Genomic DNA, 12,588 nt, shown 5'->3' with positions numbered 1-12,588 from the left:
TGTGGCTTTGGGCAAATGTTTCGTTTTTCTGACACTCAGATTCCTCATCGATTAAATAAGGGAAATTGGGTTTGATGACCCTCTATGGTACCTAATGGACCAAACCTTTTAACCCTATAATGCAGTAGCACTGGTGATGAACCTCTTCACACCATCCTAGCTAGTCCCCAAGCAGTCAATCTTTCTGCCCACACAAGGCCTGCTCACTGGCATGGCCTTCAGAAGCTCTCTCACTTTTCTCATCTATAATTTTTTTTTTTCTGAGGCGGGGGTTAAGTGACTTGCCCAGGGTCACACAGCTAGGAAGTGTTAAATGTCTGAGACAAATTTGAACTCGGGTCCTCCTGAATTCAGGGCTGGTGCTCTATATACTGTGCCACCTAGCTGCCCCTCTCATCTAGAAAATAAAGGGGTTGGATTTGATGGCCTATAAGATCTCTTTTAGTGCTAATCTTACAAACTTTGTATATGAGATAAAATTTTAGCATTTTAGTGTTTCTTGACAGAGCATGAGCCAGATCACAGATACTAACCATATGAAGTCACCCCATCTGTTGAATCCTTTCCATTATGTGAACTAAGAGGGATACCGTCTTGAAGAAGGAAAGCCAAATCTTTGTAACCTTCATGTAGCAGAGCATTGTAGAAAGATATGTATGAATTATTATCTTTTTCAAGTAACACCCTAATCAGCATAGCTGCTCTCTTCTTTTGGGTAGGCTAAAAAGAAAAAAACAAAAGAAAACAGCATATATGATAAGGATTTCTCCCACACACATACACACACACAAACAAGCCTCCAGGATAAATTCTGAAAACTTCCGGCAACGAAAGTAGCCTTAGAACAGGAGTCCTTAATCTTTTTTATATCATGGATCCCTTTGGTAGCCTAATGAAATCTAGGGACTCGTTTCAGAATAATGTTTTAAAATTATTAAAGGTTAAATTTCAGTTAAAAGTTAGTGAAAATAAAATCATAATTTTTTCCCCATCCAAGTTCACAGACATCCCCATCCCAAAATCTATTCACATATTTGGGGAGTGGAGAAATGTGGGGGGGGGGGAGGGGGGGCAGTAAGAATTTCTTCTTTAGAGAATAATTAATAGAAGGACCAAAATGTATTAATATCTTAAAAACTGGAGTGCACCACTGAAACAGTACATCTTCTTATCTATAAAATAAGGAAAATAGAAATAGGTCGAAAATCTTATTTCAAAATAAAATTACAATATCTGCTTATAATTATTTATATTTAGAATCCAAACTGTATTTAAACAAGTACAATTTATTGTAAATTATAAAAAAAAAATTATTTTAAAACTCTTACATCAAATAACACACTTAGTCCTTCTAATTTTAAGGGGAGAGGGGAAAGGAGATGTACCTGATCTCTTATTTTCTCCTCCTCTGATAAACTAAGAACTCGATCAGAAATCATGTGATCCATGAGGTAGGAAGTCTTGATGTCTCTTTCCAGGGCTTCCTTGTGCTGTAACAAGCAGTTCCGAGCTTTGGCATCCATCCTCCTCCAAGCTGATCTTCCGTCTCAGGACAGACAAACATGAGCTGTAATCAAGATATCAAAAAGCTGGAGTTGGAGGGCAGCCCCACCCCTGCTGGTTTCCTCCACCAGGAAGATTAAAACTAGCCTCTGGAATTGTCTGGGCCATTTACAAGGTAGAAATCTTATCACTACCAGCTCTTTGTCTGTGTTAGGAAGCGCTTTCTCATGAGCTCAGCATTCCCAGCTGGGCTACAGAGCAAGACAAAACAAGAGGAAACCCTTCCCCCACACATGCATACTCTGATGTCATCCCTTGGACTCAGGGCAAAAGAAAGTACAGTAAAAATCAGGCTTCCACAATCTGCTTTCCAAATTCCTGACAGACAGATATGGCTTTTCAATGCTGTATATATAACATTCAATAGTAGTGAAAGCTCCTATTTCTAAGTTAATCAAAATTTCCCCCCAAATTTAGTGTAGTAAGATTCTAAAATGGTTATTAACAAATGACCATGTTTAAAATAAATATCCCCAAATGAGGTAGGGGCCCAAAATAGAAATGTGACCACTTGTCTGCATTTGTCAATGTTCACACAAATGCAGATGGCTGGAATTAATCAAAGCTTCTTTTGTGAAAACAGGAGAAACACCTGGAGGTCTGGAAGTGAAATGTTTTAGTAGCTTTTGAAATTCTGCTAATTATTTTAATTTAAGAATATATCAAAAAAGCATATAATGTAATAGAAAGATCATCAGCTTGGGACATGGGACCTGATTTAAATTCTAACATTAGCTGTGAACAACTTTTCTTAGCCTCAATTTCTTCAACTATGAAATGGGGAATAACATTTATTCTACTGATCTACATCACAGCACTGCTCTGGCATAATAGTAACACTTCACCTTTATAAAGTACTTTAAGGTTTGCAAGGTGATCCTCACAATAATAATCATGTTAAATAGATGTTACTATTATTCTCAATAAACAGATAAGGAAACTGAGTCTGAAACAGACTTGCCCAGAGTAGGTCAGTCTATCTTTGTCTCTCACAGACACACATCCCCACGGCCCCAAAGAGTCTGAAGTAGGATTGTAACACAGGGGCACAGCGAATAGAGCAAAGGGCCTAAAGTAAAAAACTTTCATCTTCCCCAGTTCAAATCTGACCTCAGACATTTATTAGCTGTGTGACCCTGCACAAGTCACAACCTTATTTGCCTCAGTTTTCTTATCTGTAAAATGAACTGGAAAAACACTCCAGTATTTTTTGACAAGAAAATCCCAGATGGGGATCATAAACATGGAGGAAAAAATGATCTGTACACAACTGAACAATAATTTACTTACTCCAAGTACAGCACTCTGCACTGAACAACCTCGCTTCTTCTTAGGGTGCCATATAAATGAGTTATTTTGTGTCTAATTTGAATTTAACTGAGGAAGTCAAAGCTATGGCCTTGCTCAATGGAAAGAGTTTCCCTTATGAGCCCATCTGTTTTCTGCCCCTCCTTCTTTCCATTATTTCCAGAATGTACAAAGGTAGCAGGCAATAGCAAAAGTGAAATTGCTAGGACAGTATTTCCCCAAACCTATTGAAACAGGGAACATATCAGGCCTCTAAATATGTATACAGACAGAATCCATAAATGCTGGTTAGGGAAGTTCAGGATATGAAATACCAGACTGAGAGAGAGCAGAGAAGTTTGCTGAAAAACTGTCCGCTGGAAACAAAAAATGTCTTCCTACAAAAACCCAAGTTTTGTCACTTAGGAACAAGCCAAAACATGCTACCTGTGTGAAGTGGAGACAGCTGGGTTCCGCCATTCTTGTCAATGTAGGCAAATAGCTTACTAAAAATAAAGGGTAGTTCTTCCTACTATGAACCAGATTCAAAAGTGAAACAATGTTTACCTTCAAAGACCTTATATTATAGAAGTGAGTTCTAAGGTCTGATCTTCATCCTCAAGTACTGGTGTCTCCCTCCTGAAATTCCTCCTGTTCAGTACATGTCAATATAAATATAGAAGTATGTGTATGTATTTAGAGATACACATTATGCATCTGTATAATATATGATGTATACATATGGAAATGTTATGTATCTGTATTAGTATATATCAGTATATGTGTATTATGTATACAGGTATATAAATTATACACCTGTATTGTATATATTATGCATTGTATTATGTATATATGTAGAGATCAAATTATGTATGTTTATGTATGTTATAGATACAAATTATAGATCTGTTCTGTGCATGTTATGCCTATCTAAGCTTTATACATGTATATAAAGATGAAATGATGTATGTTTTATGTATATTATACACTGCATATATTATGTATATGGACGATGCACACAGATAGACAAATCATGCATATATTATGTATATATAGAAATACCAATTATGTATCTATATTATGTATATAGTGTATATACAAGTATATAATGTAAATACATCCGTATATATGGTAACATTTTACACATACAGATGCAGAAATAGACAAACATACAGAGACATAAGCAACATTTTACAGCATTTCCGAAGTTTGCAAAGTGCCCTCCCAGAACGTAAGCCCCGAGAGCGCAGGGCTCGTTTCCTGGTTTTCCTCCCGGTAGCCCCCGGGGCCCAGCCCGTGCCCGGCACGTAGTGGGCACTGAATGGGTGTTGCCGATTGCCTGGCCGGCCTCGGGGCAGGGGAAGAAGAGCAGACGGCCAGTCCGCCCCGCACCAACCTTTCCCGGGAGGAGACGTCCCTTCTCCGCAGCCCGCCTGCAGGCGCCGGTCCAGGACAGGGCACAGCCTCCCCCGGAGAGGCCGCGGGGCTCACCGTCCTCAAGGGTCTTTTCCCAGCTCTCGGGCCCCCGAGCCCGGGACGGCGGGAAATTCTCCCGGACGCGCGGCTGGGGCCCGGTTCCCGCCGGGATGCTTTGGAGGGGGATAGGGGGGAGCGGTCCAAAGGAGCCTTTTGCAAAATAACTTCCTCCCCGAGGCTCCGGCCACAGCTCGGTATCGGGTCCTTTTCTGCTGGAGACTGAAAGCAGCAGTTACCGCCGCCTTCCTCTTATCCCAGAGGGAGGAGACGCGGCCAAGGCCACGCGCAACCCTCACGCTCCGCCCCGCGGCCAAGAGGAGGAGGGGAAAGCAAGCGCGCACTCGCGAGCACCAGCCGGGAGCGAGCCGCGGCCGGGGGTGTGCACACGAGTGCCAGCGGGGACCAGGCTGCGCGCGCAACCAAAGCTGGGCTTGGCTCTCGGGTGTGTGGCGCTCGTGTCCCAGTCTCCACAGCCCAAGACGTAATTGTTTTTGCTGCGCGCCCCTCACGCGCAGCTGCGGCCTCGCTCTAACACCCCGAGCTCCACGGCCCACAGTGCAATTACTGCTCAGTCCTCCCAGACCGTGCGAGCAGCCGCACATTTGCCTCTCAAAGGGTCTGAGGCGTTTGCGCCTGGGCCTCTACGGCCCAGATACTACGGTCAGGCTGTCCGGGACACGCGCGCATTCACACTCGAGCTTGCTCGCGCCCGGGTCTTCACAGCACAAAATTTGAGGGCTCAGGCTGCGCGCGCAGCTAAACCCCGGCTTGGCTCGGTGGGAGGGGGGAGGAGGAGAGGCTTCGGGTCCCTCACGCACGCGCTCTGCATTGAGCCATCGCCTGGAGGACCAGAAAACGGAGAGGGGCGGGGTGGATACGCGGTGGAGCGCGCGCGACGGGGACGAGCCCAGAGCGAGCGCGAGCGGTCCCGCCCCCCCTCCCCCGGCTCACTGTGAAGAAGGAGGAGCGGCGCTGCCTGCTGCTGCGGCTGCTGCTGTGGACGCCCTGACAGACAGACAGACGGACGGACGGACTAACGTACGGACAGACGGATGCTCTAAGGTAAAGAAGCGGGCGGGGAAGCCCTCGGGAGCCCGGGCGGGGGAGGCTGCGATGCCCGCCCCCCACCCCGGCCTCGTCACGGTCAGCGGCCGCCCGTGTCCCCCCCCAGGACCCACGGACATGTCTGAGGCGAAGCACCGAAAGAAGGCGGGCGCCAAGGGGGCGCCCCCGGAGCCGGGCCGACGCGGCGAGGCCGGGCCGCCCCCGGAGCCGGCCCGAGGAGCGGGAGGCGGCGGCGGCGGCGGCAGCGGCTGGGCAGACCCACGGACCGTGCTGTGCCTGCTCTCCCTCGGGACCAGCCTGGCCTTGGCCTGGTAAGTGGGGGGATGCCCCGGCACCCCCGTCCTTCCGTGCATCCGTCCCTGCACCCCGTCCCGAGCCTCGTAAGATAGCAGCCGTCGCAGGCTGGCGCGTGCAGGCCCGCCCCTCTGTACAAAGGGGGAAACTGAGGCCCACAGAAAGAACCCTGCCTACCTCGGGGGAAAAAAAAAAAAAAAAAAGCTTCTCAGTGTCCTTATTTCTAAAGAGGGGGAGCAGAATCCAGCGGTGTCTCTCCCAGCCTGGGTTTCTTCATTTGTAAAATGAGGGGGTTTGACTGGATGATCTCTGAAATCCCCTCTGGTCCTCGAAGCCCTCTGTGCGGCCTTTGGGACCGACAGTGACCCTGCTCCCTCCTCCTTCACGTTACAGCTTCCTGTGGCTTTTCTCCCCCACCCCCCATCCCCGCCCCCGCCCCTGACCAAGCGCCTGCTTTGCTGGAGCTTCCGGGGGTGCTCAGTAACGAGTGCTCCCAGAGGTCTCTTTGTCAGTTCCTAGGCATGCATCCATCCGTGCCTGTGGTTCTCCCAACTCGCATCTCCAGATGTCTCATGGACATCTGCAGTTGGTGGCTTGTAGACATCTTAGACTCAGCCCATCTTCTCCCCCATCCTGCTGAACTGCCTCTCATGGCCAAAGGTACACCCCCTCCCAGGCACTCTCCAAACCTAGGTCTCATCCTTCCTCACTCTCACCCCACCAAGCGGGCCAAGGGACTCCACGCCCTCTGGGACTCTTGCACTACCCTGGGGCAGCCCTCCTCTCCTCACCCCTGTACTATGGTAATAGCTGCTGTTAGTCTGCCTTCTCACTACTTGAGTCCATCCCCTACTCCACTGTCAGTGATCTTCCTACAACACCCTCTTAATCAATTCCAGTAGTATCCTGTCATCTGCAGGCACAAATATAAAATCCTCTGCCTTCTAAAGCCCTTCATCACCTGGTTTTTCCTGCATCTACATTCTTACCTTCCATCCCTCATCTACAAAATAAATGAAGATCTTTAAGAGCTCTTGTGGGTCAAACTCTTTAATCTTCTAATCTAGTACATCTTACTCCTTTACTGTCCAGTAACATGGGCCTCCTTTGTGTTCCTCACACCAGACATTGCATTTTCACTGGCCGTTCTCTCCCATGCCTGGAATGTTCTCCTTTTTCATCGATCTTTCCTGGCTTCTTTGAAGTCTCAGCTAACATTCCATCTTCTACGAAAAGTCTTTCCCAGCCCTCCTTCATATTAGTGTCTTCCACAGATATTATCTTCAAGTGATCCTATATATATCTATATACATACATACATACATACATACATACATACATAAAACTACCTTCTACAAGAAGTCTTTCTCATCCCTCTTTCACATTAGTGAACTCCTCAGATAATATCTTCAAGGGATCCTGTATATCTTATACATAGATAACATTCCATTTTCTACAAGGTCTTTCTCATCCCTCCTTCATATTAGTGAATTCCTCACTAATATTCCTCAGACATTATTTTCAAGTGATCCTATATATCTATACATTGATAACATTATATCTTCATGTCTTCCTTAGATATTATCTTCAAGTGATCCTATATAACTATATATAGATACGTTGATAACATCCCATCTTCTACAAGAAGTCTTTCCCAGCCCTCCTTCATATTAGTGTCTTCCTCAGGTATTATCTTCAAGTGATCCTATATATCTATCTACACATATGTACATACATAGATAACATTCCATCTTCTAGGGGAAGTCTTTCCCAGAAAATGTATAGAAGAATGGCACATATTTAACACATATTAGAGTACATCTAGGAGAGGCCACGGGGAAAAGGGAGGGAAAAAATTTGGAACACAAGGTTTTGCAAGGATGAATGTTGAAAATTATCTATGTGTGTGTTTTGAAAATAAAAAGCTTTAATTTAAAAAAGTCTTTCCCAGCCCTCCTTCATTTAGTTTCCTCCTCAGATATTATCTTCAAGTGATCCAATATATCTATTGATAGATAAATACATAAATAGATTCTAGGTATACATGGTTGGCTACATTTTTTACTTTGTCCCCTTAGATTGTGAGCCCCTTGAGGACAAGGCCTTTTTTTTTTGCCTGCCTTTGTATTCCCAGTACTTAGCACAATGCATAGCACATAGTTGATACTTAATAAATGCTTGTTGACTTGGCTGTTCTAGATGTGCCTCCTCTTTATAGAGGGGAAAGAGTACTGGTTCTAGAGTGAGAAGACCCAATTTCAGAACTCACTCTGACATTTCATGTGTGACCTTGGATCAATCACTTCATATTCACTAAGTTTCCTCATTTTTAAAAAGAGGGAATTACACTAGATTCTCTAAGGTCCTTTCTAGCTAGATCCATGACCACAGAATCACAGAATTTCAGAGAGTAAAAAGAAATTTCAGCAGTTCTTTAGACCTTCAGAAAAGAAATCCCCAGTAGAATAACCAACAATGACTTATCCCACTTCTGCTTGAGGAATCCTGTGGTACACAACTGTACTTACCGCCATGGACTCTAGCTATTTTTGGCCCCAAATGCCAATCAGCAAGCTTTGCTTTTCTTTGTTTTTGTTTTTTTTTAATTTCTTTGTTTTCTGGGTTTTTTTGTTTTTGTTTTTGTTTTTCATCAGGCCTATGATTTCAAGTCTTCCAGGTATGACTTTCTCTATTAGCACAGATCGACACCGTTTCACAAGCTAGGTTTCACTAAAGTTAAATCACCTGCCTCAGGCCTCCCATTCAGTTTGTGACAGAAGCAGGATTCTGGTCTTGCAGGCCCTGAAGCCAGCTCTCCACCCACTATGCCAGACTTTTGTTAAGGGCCAATTATGTACCAGTTACTCTGCTAGGAGCTGGAGATTGAAAGACAAAAACTTCCAAGGGTTTACATGTTACCATGAAGATACATAAGGATATTTAGGAAATTTTAAATGACAGGGATGAGCAAAGTAGAAGAATCAGAAAAAGCATCTTGAAGACCAAGTCTTGAATGAAGCTGGAGATTGCAATAGGCAGAAGTGAGGTTGCATTGCAGGCCTCAAGTGGATCTGTGCAAAGGGACCAGAAAAATGGAGTGATACATCACATCTGGAGAAAGGAATTGGGCTAGTTTGGCTGGCTGGCAAATGACTGATAGTAATGAGTAATCACAGCCTACAAAGATCAACTGGAGCCAACTTGTGAAGGCCATTTGTATTTTATCTTAGTGGCAATGGGAAACTATTGAAGCCTCTTGCGCAAGAGAAGGATTAAACCTGTGTTTGGGGAAGCTTCTTTTGGAAGTTTTTGTAGGAAATAGATTAGACAGTGGGAAGGGAGGCCAGATACAAGAAGAACATTTCAGAAGTTATTGCAGTACTCTAGATAATAATGGTAACTAACATTTGTACAGGCATACCTCATTTTATTGCACTTTCCAGGTATTGCATTTTTTACATATTGAAGGTTTATGTCAACCCTGAATTGAGTAAGTCTGTTGATGCTCTTTTTTTTAACATCACATGCTTGCAGCATTTCTCTGTCACATTTTAGTAATTGCAATATTTCAGACTTTTTTAGTATTATCATATCTGTTATGGCAATAGGTGATCAGTGATCTTTGATGTCACTGTTGTAATTGTTTTGGGACAACACTAACCATGCCATATAACACATAAGACTTATTTGATAAACATGTATTCTCACTGCACCACCACAGCTGTCCCCTTGTATCTCTCTTCTCTGGCTTTCCTAGTCTCTTCAACATAACAATATTGAAATTAGGCCAATGAATAACCCTGCAAATATTTCTTAGGATTCATGTGGGGAAAAAGAGTCAGTATTCAGGGCAAAGATCATTTTTATCATATTTTAAGAAACTGCTATCTCCTTCTCAGTTTTCAGGCGTCATCAGCATCAAGGCAAGAGCCTCCAGCAGCAAAAAAATAGTTAAAAGTTCACTGAAGGCTCAGCTGATAGCTAGCATTTTTTTTAAGCAGTAAGGTATTTTTTAACTAAGGTACATACATTTTTTTAGACATATACTATTGCATACTTAATAGACTACAGTGTAGTATAAATGCAACTTGTGCATACATACATACATATATATATATATTTATATTTATGCTGTAAAAATTTATGTGACTCACTTCATTGTGATGCTCACTTTATTGCAGTGGAGTGGATCCAAGCCCACAATATTCCTGAGGTATGCCTATAAGGGGTTTTAAAGTTCATAAAGCACTTCACAAACATCTCATTTAATCTTCACAACCCTGTAAGGCAGGTGCTATTTTTATCTGTGTTTTTAAGATAAGGAAACTGAGGCAGATAGAGGTTAAATGTCTTACTCAGGATCACACAGCTTACTCCATGTCCAACTCTCTGTAGACTATGGTGCTGTTTTGCTGCATGATAGAGAGAATGCAAAGAAGTAGAGTCAATGTGTGACCAGTCCAAACTCTATTCTTGTCTAAGGATGTTATTGGAGAGAAAGTAAAAGATGTGAATAATGTTGAGGCACAACTGATTTGGATGAAACATGAAGGGGACTTTTTAGTTGTGAACCTGGATGAATGTGTCCACAGAAATAAGAATTAGGTGCATTAATGCATTGTGGATAGAACTGTGAACTGGACCAACCATTCTGGAGAACAATTTGGAACTATTCCCAAAGGACTGTCCAATGCATACCCTTTGACCCTACAACAATGGCACTACTAGGTTTGTATTTCCAAGAGATTAGAGAAAAAGGAAAAGGGACTACATTTACAAAAAGAGAGCAGCTTTTTTGTGATGGCAAGGAGTTGGAAACTGAGGGTATGCCCATCATTTGGGGAATGGCTAAATAAGTTGGGATGTATGATTGTGTTAGGATACTCTTGTGCTATAAGAAATGACATGGTAGTTCAGAAAAATCTAGGAAGAAGACCTAAGTGAACTGATGCAAAATGAAATGAGCAGAACCAGGAACACTTTGTTCACAGTACCAGCAATTATGTCACAATAAATTAACTATGAAAAATTTAGTGTTTCTGATCCATACAATGATCCACAAAAACTCCAAAGGACACATGATAAAAAATTCTGTCCATATCCAGAGAGATAATTAATAAACTGGATATATTTTGAAGAATATTGATTTTTCTCTTTATTCTTCTTGCTTTTTCCCCATAAATGGCTAATATAGAAATATGTTTTGCATGACTTCATAAATAAAGTGGATATTGCATTTCTTGACTTCCCAATGGGTTGGGGGGCAGATAGAGGAAGAGAATTTGGAACTGAAAATAAAAATAAATTAACAAAAGAGGGAAAAAACAGAAATAAGAGAGTTAAGAGAAAGAATTAGGTTTAGGAGTGCTGGAACTCTATCTTTCCAGAAATCAGCAAGAGTCAGGATCACTAAACGTCTTTATTCTAGATCTTTACCGTCGCCTCCAACGCCAGGTCACGAGTGCAAGTGAGCGTGAGTTCCACCACCCAAGTTTCTCTTGCTCCTCCCACACAAGTCACTTCCCTCTCTTTGTCTCACCAATCAAGTCAGCACAGAACAGCTGGGGAGGGTCAACCTTAAACAAGTTAATAGGGAACCGTCCAATTGGCAATTAGTCTCACGTGCTTCATCATCCAAGTGCATTGCTCAGTTCTAGCCCTTTACATAGGAGAAAAATAGTGAATTCTTTTTCAGACATATTGAATTTGAAATGACTATAGGACATGCAAGTAGAGATGTCTAGCAGTTAGTACACAAGACTGCAATTCAGAAGATAGATGAGGCTTAATAGATTTAGGAATCAGCTGCAGAAAAATCCTCAAAAACTAATGAAGTCATTGAAAGTGTAGAAAGAGAAGAGAGAACAGCAGATAATGCCTTTTCACTTTATTATTCCAGGCCAGTGTTCACAAGTGCCAAGCTCATCCCCAAATTGCTTTGACAAGCCAGCTTTTTTTTTTCCTTTGTGGTTTCATACTTTACCTTTTTTTGCAACTAATTTTCTTTTTTATAGTATTTTATTTTCCAGCTATATTTGAACTACATTTCCAATTACATATAAAGATTCAGTATTCATTTTTGTAAGATTTTGTGAGATTTTGAATTCCAAATTTTTTTCTCCCTCCTTTAACTTCCCCTACCCAAAACAACAAGCAATCTGATATAGGGTCTACATGTACAATACTTTTAACATATTTCCATATTAGTCATGTTGTGAAAAAAATCAGAGCAAAAGGGGAAAAATCATGAGGAAGAAAAAGCAAAAAAAAAAAAAAGAAAAAAAAAAAAAGATGAATATAATATGCTTAGATCTAAATTCAGCCTCCACACTCCAGTTCTCTCTCTGGATGCAAATGGCATTTTTCATTCCAAGTCTATTAGAACTTGTTGCTGAGTTCAATGTGTTGCTTAGAAGAGCTAAGTCTCACACTTTATCTTTGCATGTGGCAGGTCTCTATCTGGAGAGTCAAGCTCCTGAACAATGATAATACATGATAACATATCACATATTACATATGATAAATTTTGTAGTGATTTTAGGTTGAGAGTGCTTTCTTTCCTCATGACAATCCTCTGAGGCACATAGAGCAAAATGTTTGCTATCGATCACCTTACCCTTTACTCAATTTGGAGAGATTTATAGAATTTTTTAATATCTTACATAAAAATTGTTGTCTTTTTATCTGTAAATACTCTGCTTATGTCAAAGTCTGTTTATAGAATTTATGCAAATCTTGAAAAAAGTAGACATTTTATTGAATTTTCCAACTTTTTCTGTGTTGAACTTAAAAGTTAAAAAAAAAAAAAGAAAGAAAGAAAAGTCAAGCATCAGCCTTTGCTTTTTTTAAACAAATTCAAACAATCTTTCTGTTGTTTATTTTTTCAGAGTTAGTGAAGACAAA

General features: G+C 42.0%; 2 protein-coding genes across 5 annotated transcripts in view; one reads left to right on the top strand and one right to left on the bottom strand.

Annotated features, from left to right (window-relative positions):
- Positions 1-4,536, bottom strand: part of APAF1 (apoptotic peptidase activating factor 1) — a 77,945-nt gene extending 73,409 nt beyond the window's left edge. For 2 of the 3 annotated variants that reach the window (XM_074267175.1, XM_074267176.1), the window contains exons 1-3: positions 4,247-4,535; positions 1,386-1,567; positions 534-720 (exon numbers count right to left, since the gene is read on the bottom strand). In XM_074267175.1, the coding sequence (XP_074123276.1) occupies positions 534-720; positions 1,386-1,523 (325 nt within the window). In that variant the 5' untranslated portion in view covers positions 1,524-1,567; positions 4,247-4,535. Of the gene's footprint in view, positions 1-533; positions 721-1,385; positions 1,568-4,246 lie in introns of all 3 variants that reach the window. The other variant, XM_074267177.1, reaches the window with a different exon arrangement.
- Positions 4,537-5,439: 903 nt separating this feature from the next.
- Positions 5,440-12,588, top strand: part of IKBIP (IKBKB interacting protein) — a 31,201-nt gene continuing 24,052 nt past the window's right edge. For both annotated transcript variants that reach the window (XM_074267179.1, XM_074267178.1), the window contains exon 1: positions 5,440-5,702. In XM_074267179.1, the coding sequence (XP_074123280.1) occupies positions 5,440-5,702 (263 nt within the window). The remainder of the gene's footprint in view (positions 5,703-12,588) is intronic.

The sequence above is a fragment of the Sminthopsis crassicaudata genome, chromosome 5, assembly GCF_048593235.1.
Source record: "Sminthopsis crassicaudata isolate SCR6 chromosome 5, ASM4859323v1, whole genome shotgun sequence".
NCBI classification, from domain to species: domain Eukaryota; kingdom Metazoa; phylum Chordata; class Mammalia; order Dasyuromorphia; family Dasyuridae; genus Sminthopsis; species Sminthopsis crassicaudata.
The sequence above is the reverse complement of the archived record's forward strand: the minus strand, read 5'-3'. Positions and strand labels throughout refer to the sequence as shown.